The sequence below is a fragment of the Pituophis catenifer genome, unplaced genomic scaffold (genome assembly GCF_029215685.1).
Source record: "Pituophis catenifer annectens isolate HBS135680 unplaced genomic scaffold, rPitCat1.0.hap2 SCAF_11, whole genome shotgun sequence".
Lineage (NCBI taxonomy): Eukaryota > Metazoa > Chordata > Lepidosauria > Squamata > Colubridae > Pituophis > Pituophis catenifer.
In genome coordinates this window covers 73,981-94,717 of record NW_027256891.1, presented here as the reverse complement: position 1 = coordinate 94,717, position 20,737 = coordinate 73,981, and the positions used below count along the sequence as shown (strand labels likewise).

Below are 20,737 nucleotides of genomic sequence, written 5' to 3'. Positions count from 1 at the left end.
TCATTGCAGCTTTTGAAACTCTGGGGAGCCTGTGTGAATTGGAGGAGGTCTTCATAGAAACTAAGTTTACAATGTATTACTATCATAAGTATAGAAATGTCATAAAAATAAAACTTAAGTAATTCATTATGTATTTAGAATAGAGAATTGAAATATTCTTCACTGGCTTTAGTTTTTAAGGAATGTACAATATATTTCATAAAACCCACTTAACAAAAAAGTTTATTAGTCGGCCATCATCCTTCCTTGGTCCCAGATGCCAAGGAACCTTAGAATATGGACATGTCAACTAGCAATTCTTCATTGGTAAAATTGTATCATAGTGAATTGATTTCTTGAAGGAAGTTAAGAGTAAAAATGTTAAAGTGATATTAAATTATACTGTAAACATTTGGGAATTCTCAGTTTATGAAGACCTTTGGAAAACATTATGCTTAGACCCATACAAAGAAGGTGATCCTGTATTCCTAGAGAGACGTTTGTACTTCAGACTCTAAAAGTTGGCTTCATGCACTCGGGGACCTCTTACCTGGCTTTTCCTCAAGGGAGAGGCAAGATCAGACAAGAGGAATCCATGTGGTCCAATTCATTACTGAAAAGGGGAGTGATGTAATAGTGTGTTAATACGTGGAACTTTAGAACGGTAATATGATTTTAAAATTTGAATGGTCTACTTGTGTTTTATTGTTTATTTGTTTTTGCCTATGTCTTCTTTTTTCTCCTTTGTTTCTTGATTTTGTTTTGGTGGGTTTTTAAAAACTTTTCGATTGTTTTTAAGAATATAATTTGTTTTACAATAATCTATAGGTTACATATACTGTGTGTTTGTTATTAAATGTTATTAAGACACATTTTTTTTTTAAGGAAAATGCAACTATAATTCTTTTTTTTTTAAGGAAAAGACCATGGCAGTCCTGTCCTGCCTTATCCAGGGGTGAACCCTGGGAATCCCCTCCAGCACTGCTACTTTTCTCTTTCTGTTTCTGCAGCCATTAATGGTTTCGTCTTTGGGAACCTCCCTGAGATCACAATGTGTGCCGGAGATCGGGTCTCGTGGCATCTCTTTGGGATGGGCAGTGAGATTGATGTCCACACTGCCTTCTTCCATGGACAGACACTGATCAGCCGAGGACACAGGTCCGATGTGGCCTCCCTTTTCCCAGCAACCTTTGTGGCAGCTGAAATGGTCCCTCACAATGTTGGGAAATGGCTGTTGACCTGTGAGGTCTCTGACCACTTGCAAGGTGAGCACCCCAGCCCTTGGTAGTCACCCACCACAACAAAGAACCAAGCTCTTCTCCGTTGGTCAGGAGCATGGGATAGAAGTCCTTGAGAAGAGAGGGAAGAGCTGAACCAAACCCATAACATATTTTTCTTTCGGGGCCTTGCTCTGAAAGAAGTTTGTTTACTCCTGAGACAACTGCTCTCACAATTGCCTGTGAGATAAGCTCAAGATGGCAGCTGTGACACTGCAGGGCAAGAAGCTGTTCTTTTCATGGGTGGCTTCTATCAGACCATCGTCACAGCTGCCATCTCAAGTTTTTGATCATATTTTGAGGACATTTTAGTATCTTTGAGGAAGTACTTTATAAACCATGAAAGAGATGATAGTGCAGTGGGTCTTCTTTTTTTGTCTGAAAACAATCAGATACCACAGTTGTTCCAGAAATGAATAGTATCACACTGTGAACATTTTCTAGATCTAAAACATTTTCTAGTTTTTCTAGCTCTAATGCTTTTAGGAAAGATCCCTCTTCCCAAAGACAGAAAAAAAACAACTAAAAATGACTCAAGGGAAACACCAAAGGAAGGAAGGAAAGCTAGAATAAATTGCAGCTTCACATTCTTAAGTATGATTTTTGCATGATCAATGTTTTCATAAATGAGTGAATACGTGAATACAATGAATGAAGTAAATACAAAGTAGAGAAAATACTTACCAAATATTCCAATGATATCAAATAGTTGGATAGGGCAACGAAAGCCTTAGAAAATGGGCATAAAATTCAGAATGATCTTCGTAGGGTAGAAAATGAAAGAAATAGAATAAAATTTAGCAGAAATAAGCACAATACACTAAGAAAATAAAAACTAGAGGATGAAGGAAACAGGGTTCAGTAATTATATTAGTGATAAAGGAAAAGTGGCTGATTCTATACAGAACTTGAGCCAATGTCATGAGGTGGCTGCAGAGTAGGAAATTGTTATTTTGATCTTCAAAGAAAGAAATATAATCTATCCTATGTTCCCCTGGACACCATGTCCCGGCAGTCCAGCCAGATCCTTAAATTTTCTTCTTTCGTTTAAATACAGAAATAGTATAAAATAATATCACTGATTATATTTTTTAGAAAAAGAAACTAGGCCGCTGTGGACAGAGACATTTAAGCACAAACAAGGATGTGGCATCTAACTTTAACTAGATTCCATCTTTAAAAGCCAGGTTTTAGCTGATCTCCTAAACCACAACAGCGTGAGACTCACAGAAATTGGGACAAATTTGTGAGAAGGACAGAAGCAATTATTAGGGGACTGTCAACTGAAATCTATGAAGAATGATTGGACAAGCTAGGTATGTTCATCCCTGATCAAAGCCAACTGAGAGAAGATGTGCTAGAACTTTTCAAATACTTGAAAGGAGATCACAGAAGCCAAAAGCTTTTCCAGAGTTCAGAGCAGGAGTGACGGATTTAAGTTAGGCAAATTCTCCTTGATTGTTTGGAAAAAATAGATTAACAAACTGCCTGCAGTTCAACAGAGGAACCAATGATTCAGTCCAGAGAGGCATGGAGGTGTGCAAGGGGGCCTGGGCAGCTACCTCTCAGGGATGCCTGAAGGGCTTCTGCAGCTCTTTCATTTTACAAAATATTCACAACTCTCAGTTGCGGAAGTACAAATACAAGCAAGGATGGAGGAAGCAGGGACTAAGATTGAGGGGGTTTAGAATATCAGACCACTTTTAGGAGAAATTAATAGAAAAAAATAAGGGAGAGAAACAACATTGTCACTAAAAGCAGTGTTCTCATAATGTCAGCTAAACGTTTCATGTTTTTATTTTCTTCTTCTGTGGTAGCCCATAAACAGAAATGTTATTGATAGAAGCAACCTCCAATAATGCATTGCAAAACCACTCGTGTACAAGAAAAAAGTTTCATGTAAACAATCAATAAAGTTATCAAATAGGCAGTGTGAAAGCCAAGCTTTTTATAACTGTTTACAGGATAGAACTTTTTTAATGTAAAAAAGAACAAACAACACGCGAAATTAAAAGGTACCCAGATTTCTTCTCAATACAAATATATAACCCTGTTACATAGAAGGACATCAGATATAATTCACCCAACCTAATTGTTAAATCAATCATTAAAAGCTTGGTCACACAAGTTAAAATGCACTAGTCTTCTACTTGTGTCAGTAGGGTCTATTTAAGAGAAAGGTGGGAACATTTCTCTTAAGACCATAAATCCAGAGTCATTCTGCTTTTCTAGTGTTGATATCTTCTTTGACATCTCATATCCACATCATCGTCATATTTTAAAATAAATTAATGTTCCAAATTTTGTGTATATGTTCCAAGAACATAAAAAAAAGTAGAGGAGTCCCTGCGCTGTTAATGCAGGCAACACAATCCAGCTATGAGCAGAAGTGGAGAGGACAGTCTACTGGCGAATCAAAGGGATTACTTAATGACTTTCTGATTAATCTATCAAATCAGTATTGGATTTCTGAGTTGAACATTTAAGTTCCAAAGTTGCTCTGTTTGTACGACTCTCTAATGTGCAGATAGATTGTCAAGTTCCTTGTATCTGGAAAACTAAACAACCCAATTTAATTCATTCAATTTAGGCATGACCCAGCTGATTCTGGGTAACGTTTAGTACAAATAACAGCATAAAAAGAGCATGATAATTATTTTTTAAAAAACATGGTAGATCTGGTGAATCACATCACCAATCTGCTAGCCCAACTTATACAAATTCTTTTTCTGCATCCTCTGAACTGTTCTCTTTTCTCCCCCACAAATTCTCCACAAATTGACAAAATGGAAATTGAGTCTCAGTCTCTCATGGTCTCTTATTGGCTTCCACAGCGGGAATGGAGGCTCTCTATGAAGTCAAACATTGCTCCTATCAGGATTCAGGACCTGCCCTAAAAGGGAAACTACGGAAATACTACATAGCAGCCAAAGAGGTGCGGTGGAATTACGGGCCTTCTGGACTAGACCCAAGTACAGGGAAAAGTCTGCGTGAGCCAAATAGGTAAGTCTCTTTGATCCAAGACTTCAAATGTGGTTTCCAAAGCCTACATACTTCAGCCAGGTATGCATCTGCAGTGCTGTAAGGAGCATCATGGAAAAACTGGATTGTTCAGCTGCTGACTGTACTTTTGCAATAAAAGAATGGGCTGAGTAACTAAATTCACTACCTGAGTTGGGAGAATATGTGTGACGCAGATGCTGTTTTAATGAATGTCGAAACTGGCTTAACAATGATAATTTACCAGAAAGGCAGATGAGCTCAAGTTGGCTCCAAAGAGAGCATTACCTAGCCCAGCCACTGTTAGCAGGTCACCCTAAACAGGGCTGCTGGGCGGTTCTCTGCAGACCAGATAAGAGCAGAAAAATAGTTAGATTTTGCCGCTCTTTTCATCACTAGGTAGATCTTAATATGAGACCTCACCAGTGTTCGGTCAGATTCAGAGCGGCTGGCCCTCCAGTCGCTCTCCAGGCGTCTTTTCCGGTGCTTCATCTCCCTCAGCTCCTCGGAGAACCAGGGAGCCACCTGGGATCGGCACCAGGTCAGAGGCCGCAAAGGCACGATGCCAAAGCTCCAGCGGCCACCAGTTCTTCAGTCAAGTCGTGAGCCAGAGCCTCAGGGAATGGCCCAAGCTCTGTCAGGAACCTATCCGGATCCATCAGGTGCCTGGAGCGGAACCACCTAGTTGGTTCCGCCTCCCTGCGGCGGGGGGTGGCGGTATGAAAGTCAAGTCGAAAGAGTGAGTGATCTGACCATGACAAGGGTTCAATAACTATATCCCCTATTTCTAGATCACTCAACCACTGACCTGAGACAAAACATAAGTCCAGAGTGTGTCCCCCCGTGTGGGTAGGGCCATGAACTAACTGGGTCAGGTCCATGGCCGTCATGGAAGCCATGAACTCCCGAGCTGCCCCAGATGCTTCACTGACAGATGGCAGAAGGCACCGATGGCACCGACAGAAGATCTGTTGTTGTTGTTGTCTGGGCTGACATTCTAGACTTTCCCCCTCCCACACTGTGTGGCCATCTGAGAAACGGAAAGATCCAACTTCCGTTTCGAAGTTGAAAAAAGCACCTTTGGGACAACCATGACCTGGATGACTAAGAATCTCCATACATTTAGATAAATGATTACATACATACATACATACATACATACATACATACATACATACATACGCAGGCTCTACTGTATAGGGGTCCTCATTATGGCCAAAGACCCCAGGGCAGTGTAGATAGCCTAAACCTCAGAGGTTGCATATGCCTTTCAGGATCTCTTAGCAGCCTCAAGCTCTCTTCAGCTGCTCTGCTGAATTTCAGGTCTCTTTTCAGTTCTCCAGTTGGGAGCTGTAAAACTGTAGCCCAGGGGTCCCCAATCTAGGCCTGTGGCCCACTACTGGCCCATGGCCTATTTGCAATCGGGCAGCAGCGGGTTGGCACATACTCATGCGTGCACAGTTCAACACATACGAGTGGCAGGCCAGCGCACACACGCATGCAGCTCGACTCACATGAGCGGCAGGCCGGTGTGCATGCACATGCACAGGTCTACTTGCAGTCGAGCTGTGTGCGCATGCATGCACGCTAGCCTGCTGCTCGCATGACCTGGTTCCCCCCTCCCTCCCCAGCCGGGCTGCCAAGCCGTTGGGGACCACTGCTGTAGCATCTGTCTAAAATAGGTTTAGCAAGTTTTGTTTCAAACCCGCCCTCACGTTAAACCCAGAGAATCCTGGCCCTGTCTTTCTGGGAGATGGGCCTCATTCGTGTTATGTCAGGTCTCTCCATGGCCATCTTCAGCCCCCGCCCTCAACCATTACAGTTGCCTCTTCAGTCAGCACAAGCCGCCCACCCCCTACAGGAAGACAGAACCGGCCCTGGGCTTCCCCTGGATTGGATGAAGCTCCAGCTGCAGCTTTTGGCTAGTTTTCCAGGAGTGGTTGGAGAAGAATTCTCCAATACAACTTTATCTGAGAGCCTCTCATCTTAGATAGGTAGTCCTTGACTTATGACCACAATTGAGCCCAAAAGTACTGTTGTTAAGTGAGACATTTGTTAAGTGAGTTTTGCCCCATTTTTTGACTTTTCTTGCCACAGTGGTTAAGTGAATCACCGCAATTAAGATAATAACACATTTGTTAAGCGAATCTGGCTTCCCCATTTTGCTTTGCTTATCAGAAGGTCGCAAAAGGTGATCGTATAATCTTGGGTCCCTGCAATCCTCCTAAATAGAAGTCAGTTGCCAAGTGATTCAATCTTTGATCTCCTGTCCATGGGGATGCTGCAATGGTCATAAGTATGAAAAATGGCCATAAGCCACTTTTTTTGGTGCTGTTGTAACTTCGTCACTAAATGAACTGTTGTAAATTGAGGACTACCTGTACCACTGTCCCCTCCACTTGAAAAGGACCTCTGATAATGCCCAGCTGGTCTCCTTTCCGACACAGAGTGGCAGAATTGGGTCAAGGATTCTTGATAGAACTTCATAGCTTGAAAATTCCAGTGACCCAAGGCAATATTTGTCTGCAGGGAGGGGGTCAGAAAAATAAAGACTGCATGTGATGTCATGTGATTAAAGCTCCTACACTTTTTCAGATGTGGGGCACATTGTTTGCAGCCATCATTTTGGTATTTTTGACAGACACAGAGAGACACACTGTTCTACAAAGTTCATTACAGTTACAAAACAGTCACAACTATGGTAGTACTTAAAACCTGTGAATTCTTTTGAATTTTCAATATTTCTGCATAAATATGGCTTAAAATGTGATATATGATCCACGCAAGTCCTAAAACTAGGTAAAGACAATCTAATTAAATAAATACTTGTTCATTGATTAAGAAAAATGATGCACAGCTATATACTCGTGTGCACGGTGAAACTCCTGAGGAGCCACAGAGAGGATATTGGAGAAGGATGGGGCAATTCAGGATGTGGCATCCTTCCTCTTTTATGACATACACCTTTCTGGCATTAACAGAAAACGTCAGGGATTGAACCTGAACTCCCTTGAATGCAAAACAGGTGTCCTCTTACCTACCAGATGGCCCACCCAGGCACTGTTTCCAATCCTGCTAGACCAGGAAATCTCAAACTGATCCTTGAGTCCTGGAGAAAGAGCCAAAAAAGGGAGCCTCGGTGGTGACATTTTCCTGTAGGTGCTCAGTTTTTAGTTGAACTGGGCTTTGCCTAACTGGCCTAACTTTGCATAGTAACCACAGGGAAGCTCAGAGATGTCAGCAGGGAAAGCTATAGAGGCTACTCACAGCCTACTCCAGATGTTAAAAGACGGTTGAGTCTGCCAGTGTATCAATTTGCACTTGGTTGTATTGTACCCTGTGAACTAAAAGAGCAACACAAAAGGTTAATTTGCCATTAACCTATTGTGCTATTTGCACAGTTCAAAATGAAACTCACTGCCATTCTTTATAGAGTCAGATTTAAATACTCTGTAACAAATCCGCCTTTTAAAAGCTCTGAGATTTAAGAAATGCAAGAAGTCATTGTGGGCTTATTTGTGTTCAGTTTCTCACAGCTGTTCTTTAAGCAAAATGCCAGTCAACTTGGAGGGACATATTGGAAAGCCAAATATGTTGAATATACAGATGGGACTTTTCGTGTGGAGAAAGAGCAGACGGAGGAAGAAAAGCACCTCGGGATACTTGGTAATGGGGCAGGATTACATCTCTAATTGAGTAGGGAGTTCTTCTTAACTGATCACCCATATTAGTGATTCTCAACCTTGGCCACTTTAAACTGTGTGGATTTCAACTCCCAGAATCCCAGCATGCTGGCTAGGGAATTCTGGGAGTTGAAATCCATCTTACAGTTGCCAAGTTGAGAAACACTGCCCGTATCTGTTCACTGTTCCATCCCTTCAACTTCTCCGAGCAATATGTAATCCAGTTACAATTTAGGAATCTGACATTTTTTACAATAACATATTTTACAAAAAGAATCCCACTTATACACTGATCATTTATTTAATTTACTGTGAGTGTCAATGTTTCAAGCTTAAGGCTTGATGTTCTAATATTTATACAGTATTTTAATTGTGTATATTGCTTTTATGATACTGTGAGCAGCCCAGATTTGTGTGATATTGAGATGGGTAGCATACAAATTTAATAAATAAATGCATGATAGGCAGCCTGAAAATCTTCAGTGAAGAACAAAAATTCTAAAAGCTGTATTTAAATAAAAATGTTTCCAAGTAAGGACTTCTAGCTAAAGAATGGTAAGGATTTATTCAGTTCCATTTTGAGGAAAACAAAGTTTCTATATAGATAGGTGGAACTTTTTTCTCAGATGGCAACATAGCTCATAATTATGTGCAACTATAGTTCACATAATATTCATGTTAAGAATAGACCTTGTGAAGAACTTGTTGGACATATTTAATAACTATATTAGCAAATGCATACAATTTTATGCAAATTTATTTAAAAATAGTATGGAATAAGAAATTCATCCAAATCAAAACTCACAAATTTGCTTTCCCCCCCAAAATATTGTGTAATGGTTTTTTTGTGGTTAATGGATTTCTTTGTGGAAAAAGAAAAGACAGAAAATATTTATTTATTTATTTGTTTGTTTGTTTGTTTGTTTGTTTATTTTGTCAAACATGTACAAGATAACAGGTATAACTATAAACATGGACATGAACATAGGAAATGAGTACAGTAGGATGGGGACAGTATGACAGGGATGGTAGGCACGCTGGTATGCTTATGCGTGCCCCGTTTACAGACCTCTTGGGAATGGGGTGAGGTCCACGGTAGACTGGACCTTCAACCCCTGTTTAAGGTTGAAGCTGTGGGGGTTTGAGGATGTAACAATGCAGTCAGGCAGAGCATTCCACTCTGTTGCTGAAGTTGTATTTTCTTCAATCGAGTTTGGAGTGGTTTACCTTGCGTTTGTATTTATTGTTTGCCCAAGTATTATTGAGGTTGAAGCTGAAATAGTCGTTGACAGGTAGGATGTTGTAGCAGACAATTTTGTGTACTATGCTTAGATCAGACGAAGGTGGCATAGTTCCAGGTTGTCCAGGCCCAAAATTTCGAGCCTGGTGGTATAAAGGATTCTGTTGTGAGGAGGAGTGGAGTACTCTTCTCGTGAAATACCTCTAGACCCGCTCAATTGTATTAATGTCCGATATACAGTGTGGATTCCAGGCAGACGAGCTGTATTAGAGAATTGGTCTGGCAAAGGTTTTGTATGCCCTAGTTAGCAGTACAATGTTACTGGAGAAAAAGCTTCACAAAATTAGGTTAACAACTCTTAATGCCTTTTTGGCAATGCTGTTACAGTGAGTTCTGGGGCTTAGATCATCTGAGATGAGCACTCCTAGGTCCTTGACAGAGTAAGGGTCGTCTACGAGGTTGTATCCGCCCAGCTTGTATTTGGTGTTCTGATTTTCGTTGCCAATGTGTAAGACAGAGCATTTGTTAGTTGAGATTTGGGGTTGCCAATTGCACGACCACTCTGAGACATAGTCAAGGTCTCTTTGTAGGGCAGCAGCATTGTTAGTGGTGTTAAATAGTTTTATGTCATCAGCAAAGAGTACACAGCTGCTTATAATATGATCGCAAAGGTCATTTATGTAAATCAGAAAGAGTGTGGGTCCTAAAACGGTGCCTTGGGGGACACTGCTGTTAACTAGTGCTGGGTTTGATAGGGCATTTCCTATTGCCTGTTTGACAGGAACGCGTCTATCCACGTGTACAGGGATCCTGAAATACTGTAGGAGCTTAGTTTGTCATTTACCACTAAATCAAAGGCTTTGCAGAAGTCTATGTAAATTGCATCTATTGCCTTACCCTGGTCGAGTTATGTGGTCCAAATGTTTTTGCAGCATAGGAGTTGTAGATTACAGGACAAATTTTTCCTGAAACCAAACTGCTTGTTAGAAAGCAGATTGTTTGTCTCTAAGTGGAGGGCGATGGATTGGTTTATAATTGATTCCATGATTTTACAAGTCATTGGTCTCTAATTTTCTACTAGGCTGGGGTCTCCCTTTTTGAAGATAGGAATGACCGTGGCTAATGACCATAGGTCAGGCAAGGAGCTGGTTCTGAAAGATACCTCATAGATTGTGCTTAGAGATTCGGCTATGGCAATGGAGAGCTTTTTCAAAAAGTAGGCACATAATCCATCAGGGCCAGTAGATAGAGATGGCTTTAGGCTGTATAGTGCCTTTTCAACGTTGCCTACTGTAAAATCAATGTGTAACAGATCGTTGTAATTAGTTGTGGTACGACTAGGAAATGTGGGGCAGAAGCAGGGGTGAAATGCTCCTGGTTCGGACCGGATCGCCTGATCCGGTAGCGATGGAGGTGGGTGGTTCGGAGAACCGGTAGCAAAAATCCCCGCTCCCCTGCCTCCCATGCCCAGCTGAGCTGCACAGTCATCAGAGGCTTTTTTTTACTTTTAAAAGCATTTTTTCTACAACTACGGCTGAAAAAATGCTTTCAAAAGTAAAAAAAAAAAGCCTCTGATGATCACGTGGCTCGTCAAAGGCATTTAAAAGAAAAAAACCCCTTTTTTTCTTTTAAATGCTCTGACGATCCCAGCTGAGTTCCCTGATCGGCAGGGGCTTTTTTTAAAAAAAGCCTCTGCCGATCAGGGAACTCAGCTTGGATCATCAGAGCCTTTTGAAAACATTTTTTTTACAACCTCTTAGCAGAGGTTGTAGAAAAAATGGTTTTAAAATTAAAAAAAAAATTGGTGATGCCCACCCAGTCACATTACCCCTCCCCCCCCCAAGCCATGTCCACAGAACCGGTAGTAAGAAATTTTAGATTTCACCCCTGGGCAGAAGCCATTGCTGTTGACAAAGACTGAGCTGAAGAACGTGTTGAAGAGGTTGTGTTCTGACCTAGGCTTTCTGAGAAAGCATAAATCACAATCTTAGTCCCCAAAACCTCTTTTATTGAGACGGCTGTGAATTATGGTCATTCACAGCCCGTAATGATTCACAAACAGTCTGTGAAGATTTCGACAGATTTGTGCTCGAGTTGACACAGTCTTTCAGGGTAATGTTGATAAGCACCCACCTTTATCTCCCTTGAAAAACTGCCAGAGACCTAATTGTCAATTAGTTTTGCAAGGCCAAACGGAGCACAGAGTCAAACGGACTTCTCAGAGCTTGAATTGACTATATGAACTAATTGCTTCCTGCAAAGGCTCACGTCTGTTTGCTCCTCTTTTATGTCTTATGGGAGGGGCCAATCATCTCCAAGCCTTACTCCCAAGTTGCCCTTCTTTTTCTTAATTGTTCTTGCCTTCTGGCAGCTCTGCACATGCGCACCCTGGGAATAGGCTTACACTGTTCTTCTGCCTCGCTGATGTCAGATTCCGGAGGCTCCGGAGGCAGCATATAACTAACTACCAGATGGTCCTGGCCCCCTCTGTGCCTCTGACACAGACCCCTTGTCTGAGCCTTCCCCAGACTCCAGGACTGGCCCACGTTCCTCCCCAACCTCACTGTCTGAATCTGGCAGGCCACAACAGGTTGGCCTTAATGGCTTCATTATTATAGTCTTCCCCATTAGGCCCTTTTAGGGGTGGGATAGTTTTCAAGTCTTTAAGTTTGGCGTTTACAAAATTATAGAAGGCTCAGGTGGATTTCAAGTGTAACAGCTCTTCCTTTGCAATGGTAACTGGTGCACTCTGTCTTTATCTGGCGGCATAAGGTTTTGTAGCGGTTTTTAAAATTAGCTACGTAGTCAGTTTTGTTTTTTCTCTGAAGAGATTTTTTTTGGGATTGAAGCTTTCTTATTGTTATGGGTAATGGTTTTTTTTTGGCTTTGGGGGTTATTAATGGTACATATAGTTTAATGACTCTATTGATTTCAAGCAAAAAAGTGTTATAATGGTCTTCTGCAGTATTATAGCCAGTGTACAGAAGGTGCCAATCAAGAGATGTGAGGTCGGCAGTTATGAGATCATAGTTAGCTTTTTTAAAGTTATAATTTGGTGTCCCATCATTATGACCCTCTTTGCATGGATGTAAATTAAGACAAAAATCAATCATGCTGTGGTCACTGTTGGAAAAAGGTTCTTTAACTTGTAGACCATAAATTGAGTTTAAACTATTGCAGAAGATGAGATCAAGGCAGTTGTTGAGCCTAGTGTTGTTCAATTGATCCAGCCCCAGAATTGTGACAGTATTGTACAGGGTTGCATGTATAGGTTCAGTTGTATATTTGTTTAGGGACCAATTAATAAGACGTAAATTGAGGTCACCAAGAAAGATAAGGGGGTGAGGGCAGGAGGCTGCCCACGTTAGTAATTCAGTCAGCTTGTTCATATGACCAAGGTCATAATCAGGGGCTCTGTAACATAGTAAGAAGCGAAATGTGGTATTTAGGGACAGTTCGCAGACAATGGTCAGGAAGAGCAAGCTCCTGTGTAACTTTAATCTTTTTCAAACCTATTGACTTTTTATAGAAGATAGCAACCCCCACGCCCTCTACGATTTTCACGGTCAGACTGGTAAGCATAATAGTTACTTACGGTGGTAATGGAGTCTGGAAAGGATACATTCAACCACATCTCGCAGACAAAAATAAGGTTGAATAGGGCTGTATTTGGCTTGGAAAGTTGAGTCCGTCTGTCAGACTTCGATGCTATCTCAAAATAAATGAATTTCCAAACTGCCAATCTTTAAGGAAATCTTTTCTTTAATTGTGCACAGCAACCGGATCATGACTCGATGCGGACAAGACTGACCTTTTGCCCCCCAATCCCTCCCTTTCCGATCCCCAAATCTCTGCTTCTCATTGGCTATCTTCCAAGTCATTCTCCAGACTTCTTGTCTCGTCATTTCCCAGGAATGTCTCCCCCCTCCTCATTTCCACGACAACCCGGCTTCAAAGGGATTTAGCAGGCAAAAGTTCAGAGCTTATCTCTCTCCTCTCTATGCCAGCGCTGAGGCGCTGACAGTAGTAGTAGGAATTCAGGCATTTTGTTTCCGAGGCTTCTTGTGTTAAATAGCTTGCATTTAAGGTCTATAGTGATGGACCTAGAGGAAGTTGGGGGTATGCATGCCTAGTTTTGGTTGTTTGGGAGGGGGGGTTGTTGGGATGCAAGAAGTGGGACGTTGTTCTTGCGTTTGATACAGTCAGCATGGTAGTCGATGTATAGGTCAGTGTCTCCTTGGTCCTGGCATGTTTTGAGCTCTGAGAGGAGCTCGCGGGCATGGGCACGTTGCAGTATGGACAGGTTGGGCCATGAACGAAGTTTCGGTTAGTACAGCTTTTGGTGAGTGAGTTTACTGTGGAGGTGAATTTGCGTTTGCTGGTCTCACTTTTGCAAATGACTCTGCTGAAGTGTGGGGCCAAGCCGTCATTGTTCTTGAACTCAGGACTGTCATGGAAAATGTTGATGATTTCATCAGGAGAGATGATTGATGCCTGAAAGTTGCTGATGATGTTGCAAACCTTTGTGATGTCATCAGATTAATTGGTGTCCTCAAGTCCATATAAGATAGCGTTGGGATGCTTCTGTTCGCGTTCAATTGCATCTTTGACGAGGATGGAGATGTTACTCACAGGGTTGGCGGTTTCCTGTGGTTGTGGTTGTTGGGTTGGGATAGGATTTCAGGATGGTGGCTCTTCTCTTTTCTGTGTTATATCTTTTTTTTTCAAGGGATGCTAATTGTGCTTCTATGGTGTTGACCCTTTCAAGTAGGACTATAAATTTGTCCAGTTTGGGTCTGCATGATGGGCAGAAAAGTGGAAATGCAAACTGGCAGGTTTTAAGTTAAGATGATTGTAGGAATTGGGCTACACTTTTGGTTAATCCCAAGTATTTGTGGTAAGTTTGCATGTCGCATAGGGAGCACTTCATTGTACTTTCATCCTCCTCGAAAGATCCTGTGCAGATGAAGCAGGAGTCGTGTGGGTCATCGGTAGAGATCTCCTTTTTTTTTGGGTGGGGGTTTGACAATGGAGTGTTTTCCTGGCATGGTAGGTTTGATGTGGAGGCACTGGTGCAGTTGGTGAGGAAGGATTTTTTATTTTTTTATTTTATTATTATTATTTTATTTGTTTATTTGTTTGTTTTATAAATGTGCAGCTGAGCACCTCTTATTTTCTGGTTTTGACTGGTCAAATTCCTTTCCTCCCGATCGCCCAAATACCAGGTGATGATCACCATACGTGTCTCCCAACTACAATGCTGGTAACATATGGCAGGATTATAAATGCAGGAGGGCCATCAGCTTCAGTCTGTGCTGCCAATAAAATTCAGTCAGCAAACAGGGTAACTGTACAATTAAAACATTAGTCAGAAGCCCTCTAGAAAGCAGCCCATTGCTGACTTCCGGTTGATGTCACAGCGAATGGGTGAATGGGTCTTCGCGTTCACTGTGCTGACTTCTCCCTGTTTGTGGGCTCCAAGAGGAGCCAAAGCCATTTTGTAGGGGTGGTGAAGCAAAGAGAGGCACCCTGTGAGGTCAAGGAGAGTTGCAGCTCTCCTGCTTGACCCAGGGGTTGTTTTCCCCACTCAGCCACGGCAAGAGGAAGAAGCAGCCTAAAGATGGCTGCCACAAAGCTGGGACAACCAATGAACAACTATGACTGGTGCTGGAGCGAAGTAGGTGAACTGTGACTGGAACTGGGGGAGAAGATTTCCTTTTGCTTTAAATTTAACCCCAAGGAACAATTTAGAACTATTTGCTCAGAATTACTTGTTAAAGTGGCATCTGAGCATTCTGAGAAAATACCAGATCGAAAGTGAAAGGAGGAGGAGAGGAAAAATAATAAATTTTGAAACACACAGAAAATTGGACTCTTAAACTGGGAAGACGTGGTACTGGGAAGGCATTTTAAAATGCTGGAATCATTTACTTGCAAAACTTATTCTGCTTTTGTAATTGTTTTACAACTAACATTTGACTAGTGGCAATACTGAAACTTAAGTTGAGAGTGCCACCTGCTGATGAAAGGAAAAACAGAAGTCTGGGAATACCTATATGAAGGACTGTGAAAATATCTACTGGATTATCTTTAACTATCTTATGACTACTGGAGACTCAAATATAAAAATAAGGAATTTATTTAATTAAAGCGACCCCTGTATGTTATACTAGAAGATTGAACCTGTAAAGGGGATGTGAAGAGACTTTTGATAACTTCTGGGATTATCTAAATGGAACTGACTCTTTACCTATGGGATATAAAGAACTGGGACTAGTGCACTCCTTGAAGGGTAACTTAAGGACTGAATAAATAGTTCTTGGACTGCTGGACAAAAGCTGATTCCTTTAAAACAAAATAAGATGCTTTATAAGGAAGAAATGAACAGAATTTCAAGGAGATGGTGTTACTTTTTCAAAACACAAAAGACATCATGGAGAAAGGATTTAAGGAGATTATGGAAAAAATGGAAAATACTATACAAGGGATGATGAATAAAGACCAAGACGCCCAAGAAAGGGAGGAGTCAACAGAAGAAATGAAGGAAAAAGAAGACAAAGAGAAGATAACAATGAAAATAACAGTGATTGATGAATTAAACCAGGGGAAAAATATATTAAGAGAGTTGGAAGATACTTTTGATAGGTGCCTGGGCAAAAATTTTGGAAACTAGGCAGTAGAAGAGGGCAGAAGTAGGAGAAATACCTAGATTGAATAGTCAATAAGCAGAGGCAGACAGAGATAAAAATTCAAGAGAGGAATTTGGGAGGCAAGTCAAAAAAAGCATAGCAATGAAAGTATTGAAGTGGGCAAGAGACGATGGATAGGTAATTTTTCTTTTTTGTTGTTCTGATTTGCTTTCCTTTTCTCTCTCCTGCTTTTCCTTTTTTAGGTAGGTGACATGATTAGAAATTAGGTAGGATAGAAAGAAAATGTTTTTAGTAAAGGGTGACATGATTAAAAGTTAGAATAAGTGACAGAAATAAGAGGAGGAGGAATAGTAGTGTATACGCTTTTATATAATAAAATAAAAGTAATAATAAGAGAAAACATGGAATAATTGAATAATGACAGATTGCAACTTAATATAATTGTGTATCATTATTAGAAATATATAAGTTGATTGACTAATAACTATGATTAATTTTACTAGTTTTATGTTCATGCATTGATTTGATATGTTTGTTAAAAAAAACTTTAAAAGAAAGAAAGAAAGCAGCCCATTGCTGTGTGATTATTTCCTTTTATTCTTTTTGCTTTTTATTCTGGGCAGTGAAATAGCCCTATTCTGATATTTTAAAATGAAAAGGAATGAGAGCAGAATAAGAATGAATAACGAACCACCTTTGCTGATGCTTCAGGAGATAATGCAGTGATGAAGAAAGACAGACTTTGGAATTATTAGCTGGCAGTTCATCTAGTCAGAAGCGGGAAGAAAAACAGAACAACAAAGAGGAAATTCACTTGGCTTGTGCTTGACAGGAGGGTGACAGTTCCAGACAGCTTTTCTCCCAAGTCCAAGGAAGTGGGTGATCCAAATCTGGGAAAAGTTTTGGATTCGGACTTGTACAACAGATTTAAGAGGTTCTGTCATGATTCTGCAGCGATGTCAGCAGTTGTGGTCAAAATGTGAAGGTGGCAGCCAAGATGGTGCAGTCAAAGTTTCACCAGGCCTCCATCTTGAGTTTTGGGACTACATCCTGCCCATGCCTCTGCAATTTGGGGAGAATTCCAGTCCACCGAACATCTTTGTTCGGCTTAACTTCTCTAACTCAACTTTTCTGCTTTGAAAGGTATTATTAAACCTTGTAAGATAGGGGCTTTCGTTCTGAATTTCCTCTTTAATTAATGTTTTAAATAACATCTAATATTTTGTGTCTGGACCTCAGCAGATGACCTTTGATTGAATTGTTTTTACTGAAAACAATAACCAGCAGGCCAGAACTCTGTAAACATAAAGTTCTTAAAAACTTAAAATGAATGTTACCATAACATAAACTTTCTTGGATCCACCAAAACAGATGCTGAATTATTTTTTAAAACTTTTTTGGGTCATGAATAATTTGGGGAGGTGGGAGGTCTTTGAATTGCACTTGGTATTTGAAAGACAAGCTGGGATTTCACTCAAAAAAGCTGACCATGTCAGGACAAAAAAGTAAGTGAAATAATTTCAAATTATCTCTATCAACTTGCATCCATGAAAACATGATTGTCCAAACTTTTGTCTTGCTCTGGGCCATGTTGAATGAAGAGGAATTGTCCTAGTGTATATAAATAACAAACTTCCTTTATTTTTAAATATTTTTTATAATCTTGTGGGACCCCATTGCTAGCTGTCCAGGGCCACATGATCTCCTGGGCTGCTGGTTGGACACACTTGCATTAAAATAAATTATGATGCCTCTTGTCAATGTCTAATCCTTTCTATTTCCTCCTTTTTATCACATTAAACACAACAATTTGAGAGCAATGTTAGCATGTTCTGGGGGCCCTACCAAAAGCTTTGGGGTGGCTCTGGGGGCCCTGACTGGGCACTCTAGGGTCAAAATGTTTTTCTTTGCTACCCAGGTTTCACCTAGGTCCGTGATGGCGAACCTATGGCACACGTGCCACAGGTGGCACATGTAGCCATATCAGTGGGCACGTGAGCTCAGCAGCTGATTTTGGGGCCTTCTGGGACCACCAGAAGTAGGGAAACAGGCTGTTTCCTGCCTCCGGAGGGCCTCAGGGAGTGGTGGGGAAGGCCCGTTTTTTTCTCTTCCCAGGCTCCAGAGCCTTTCTAGGAGCCTGGGGAGGGTGAAAATGGCCTCCCCCCCCCAGAGGCTGGAAACGGCCCATTTGCCAACTTCCGATGTGACCGGAAGGCCCATTTTTTGCTGTGAGAGAGAAAAACAGGCCTACTGGGCCATCGTGTGCCAGGAGTGGGGAGAGGGGGGGGTGCGCATGCGTGGGGGCGGGCCGCATAGAATTATGGGTGTGGGCATGCAGCCCCCACGCTCCCCCCTTTCCTGGCATGCGATGGCAAAAAGGTTAGCCATCACTGATCTAGGTTCTCTGAAGCTGGTTCCGTTGTAGTTGTAGCTCATCCAGCCCCTCCTCTCTTTTCCCTTGCAGGTCCAGTGATCAAAGCCGAAGTAGGTGACACCATTCAGGTGACCTTTGCCAACAAAGCCTCATGGCCTTTCAGCATCCAGCCCCATGGTGGGTTTTACAAGAAGTCATGGGAAGAAGCCCCACACCAGGATGGTTCGTTCTTCTAACCTCTTTGTGCTCATTTTTTAATCTCTTCCAGAATGAAACACATATGTAACAGGCGTGATCCTTTCAGTCAGAAAACAGGTCAGGCAAATTATGTTCTTGGGCTGAGAAACAGAAGCAGTTTTATAGGATGCCTTCATGTGGAACACTGGCCACTTTATACTCCAACCTGGTGTCCTCTGTGTCAGTGTTAATTATGGGAGGTGAAGGAAGCCAAGTTGTGGAAGGCTTCTACAACTTCCTGCTTTAAAAGCTTTTTATGCAAAAATGCTTTAGCAAAAAATGCAAAAAAGCATTCTTAATCTGCCTTATTTCATTAACCCCTCTGAGAACTTCTGAAAATAACAATGACTGATAGTTGCAACCCAACACTTCCTTTGAAAATATGTCTATCTTCACTTCCCCCAAGAAAGGATGAAATGGAAATTAAGCTAACATACCCTTGACTTCCAGTAAATGGATATTGCAATGATTAGTGATTATTATCTTGGCAGACATATTTGGGTGCTCCCTCTCCGTGATAGCCATTTTGTACAGGGTGATATGCCCGTAGATGGAAACAGCCAGGAACATCTGTTCCCATAGTGCATTCTATGAGATGTTTTGATGCACCAGTGACCGAAAATGTACAAATAACTGGGTTTTTTCTCCTTCATTTTAAAGACCTATTCAAAAATGGAGCATCCATCAAGCCATTTGGCAACTTCACATATCTCTGGGTGCTACCACCACATGTTGGCCCCACAGCCTCTGACCCTCCCTGCCTGACCTGGATGTATTCTTCTGCAGTGGATCCCACAAGAGACACCAACTCTGGCTTAGTGGGGCCCTTACTCATCTGTAGGCCTGGCACACTCAATGAGAGAAACAAGCAGGTACTTTGTCTTGTTTGGTCATGCCTATCACAAGTGGAGAAATCATGCAACCTGTGAGGGAAGGCTTATAAATGAAAGGCAGAGCATCTGTTTTGGAGCAAGAAGCCCAGGTCAGCACTAGCATGCATTCTCAGGGCTGGGGAGGCCTCAGAGCCAGATTTGCTCTTGGGGCAGACTGCAGCTACCGTTCTAATACATGCTGTAAACCACAGAGCGTGTGTGTGTGTGTGTGTGTGTGTGTTTGTGTGTTTTGCTTTGGCTGCATCTGTTTGCCAGATGTGTTGAATATCAACTTGTTTGAGTCCTCTACAAATATTATTAGATAAAGTAGATAAAGAAGCATGCTGTAAACAAATCTAACTATTTAGGGATAATAATTGAATAATATCTTTTCTGCCTTCTTTCTAGTTGTTGTAAAACCCTGGTGCAAAAATGATGCCTTTGCTTTATAAACCTAGATCTATCAGTTGGTATATAATAAAAATCGCTGATATGCACAAATACATGCAATAAATTAATATTCTGTTTAAGTGGTTGGGTCTTAGCTCCGTTTAATAACAAGATAGAATCATTAAGGCTGCCATCGGAGATTTTAATAATTAAATAATTAAATGTATATCCAGAGGGAAGTCAACTACAGACAATTCTCAATTACCATAATTGAGCAGAGAATTAGGGTTGTGAGTCAAGGTGGGTCACCACATGACATCACCTTTTTTGCTGTGGCCATTAAGTGAGCACAGCAGTTACTAAATGAATCCATTTTATCCAATTGGCATTTTTTTGCCAGAAACTGGAAGTAAATGCCAGAAACTGACAAAAAATTCTGAAAATTGCTATCACGTGATCACAGGATGCTGTAAACAGCTATAGGCACAATTGCTATCATGATCACGAGACAGCCCTAGACACAAGCCAGTTCGGCTGAAGAGGTTGTAGAAAAAAATGCTTTTAAAAGCCTCTGACAATCCCAGCTGAGCTGCGTGATCATCAGAGGCTTTTTTTAACTTTTAAAAGCATTTTTTCGGCCGAAGAGGTTGTAGAAAAAATGCTTTTAAAAGTAAAAAAAAAAAAGCCTCTGATGATCACGTGGCTCAGCTGGGCATGCGGGGGGGAGGGGGCGCCAGGATTTTTGCTACCGGTTCTCGGAACCACCCGCCGCCATCGCTACCGGATCGGGCAATCCTGTCCAAACCGGGAACATTTCACCCCTGCAACATCCCCATTTTAGCTTTGTGACACAAAGTAATTTTATATTCCCTGATTTTATTCCACTTTTCTGTGTGTGGACTAGCTGACGATTAGTAAGTTGTTGTCCCAAATAGGCTGGCTGGGCCCAGGATGCAAAATCAATAACACAGACCAGAGTAGATATTAGGAGGTTTTATTTGAGCCACTGAAGGAGGGGGCAGGAAAAATATACCC

At 41.5% G+C, this 20,737-nt stretch overlaps 1 protein-coding gene across 1 annotated transcript in view; it reads left to right on the top strand.

Moving 5' to 3' along the window:
- The window catches only part of HEPH (hephaestin), a 61,101-nt gene that overhangs the window by 15,743 nt on the left and 24,621 nt on the right, over positions 1–20,737 (top strand). Inside the window, exons 7-11 of the mRNA XM_070952147.1 lie at positions 990–1,244; positions 4,091–4,259; positions 7,783–7,922; positions 18,294–18,425; positions 19,101–19,312. Coding sequence (XP_070808248.1) covers positions 990–1,244; positions 4,091–4,259; positions 7,783–7,922; positions 18,294–18,425; positions 19,101–19,312 — 908 coding nt within the window. The remainder of the gene's footprint in view (positions 1–989; positions 1,245–4,090; positions 4,260–7,782; positions 7,923–18,293; positions 18,426–19,100; positions 19,313–20,737) is intronic.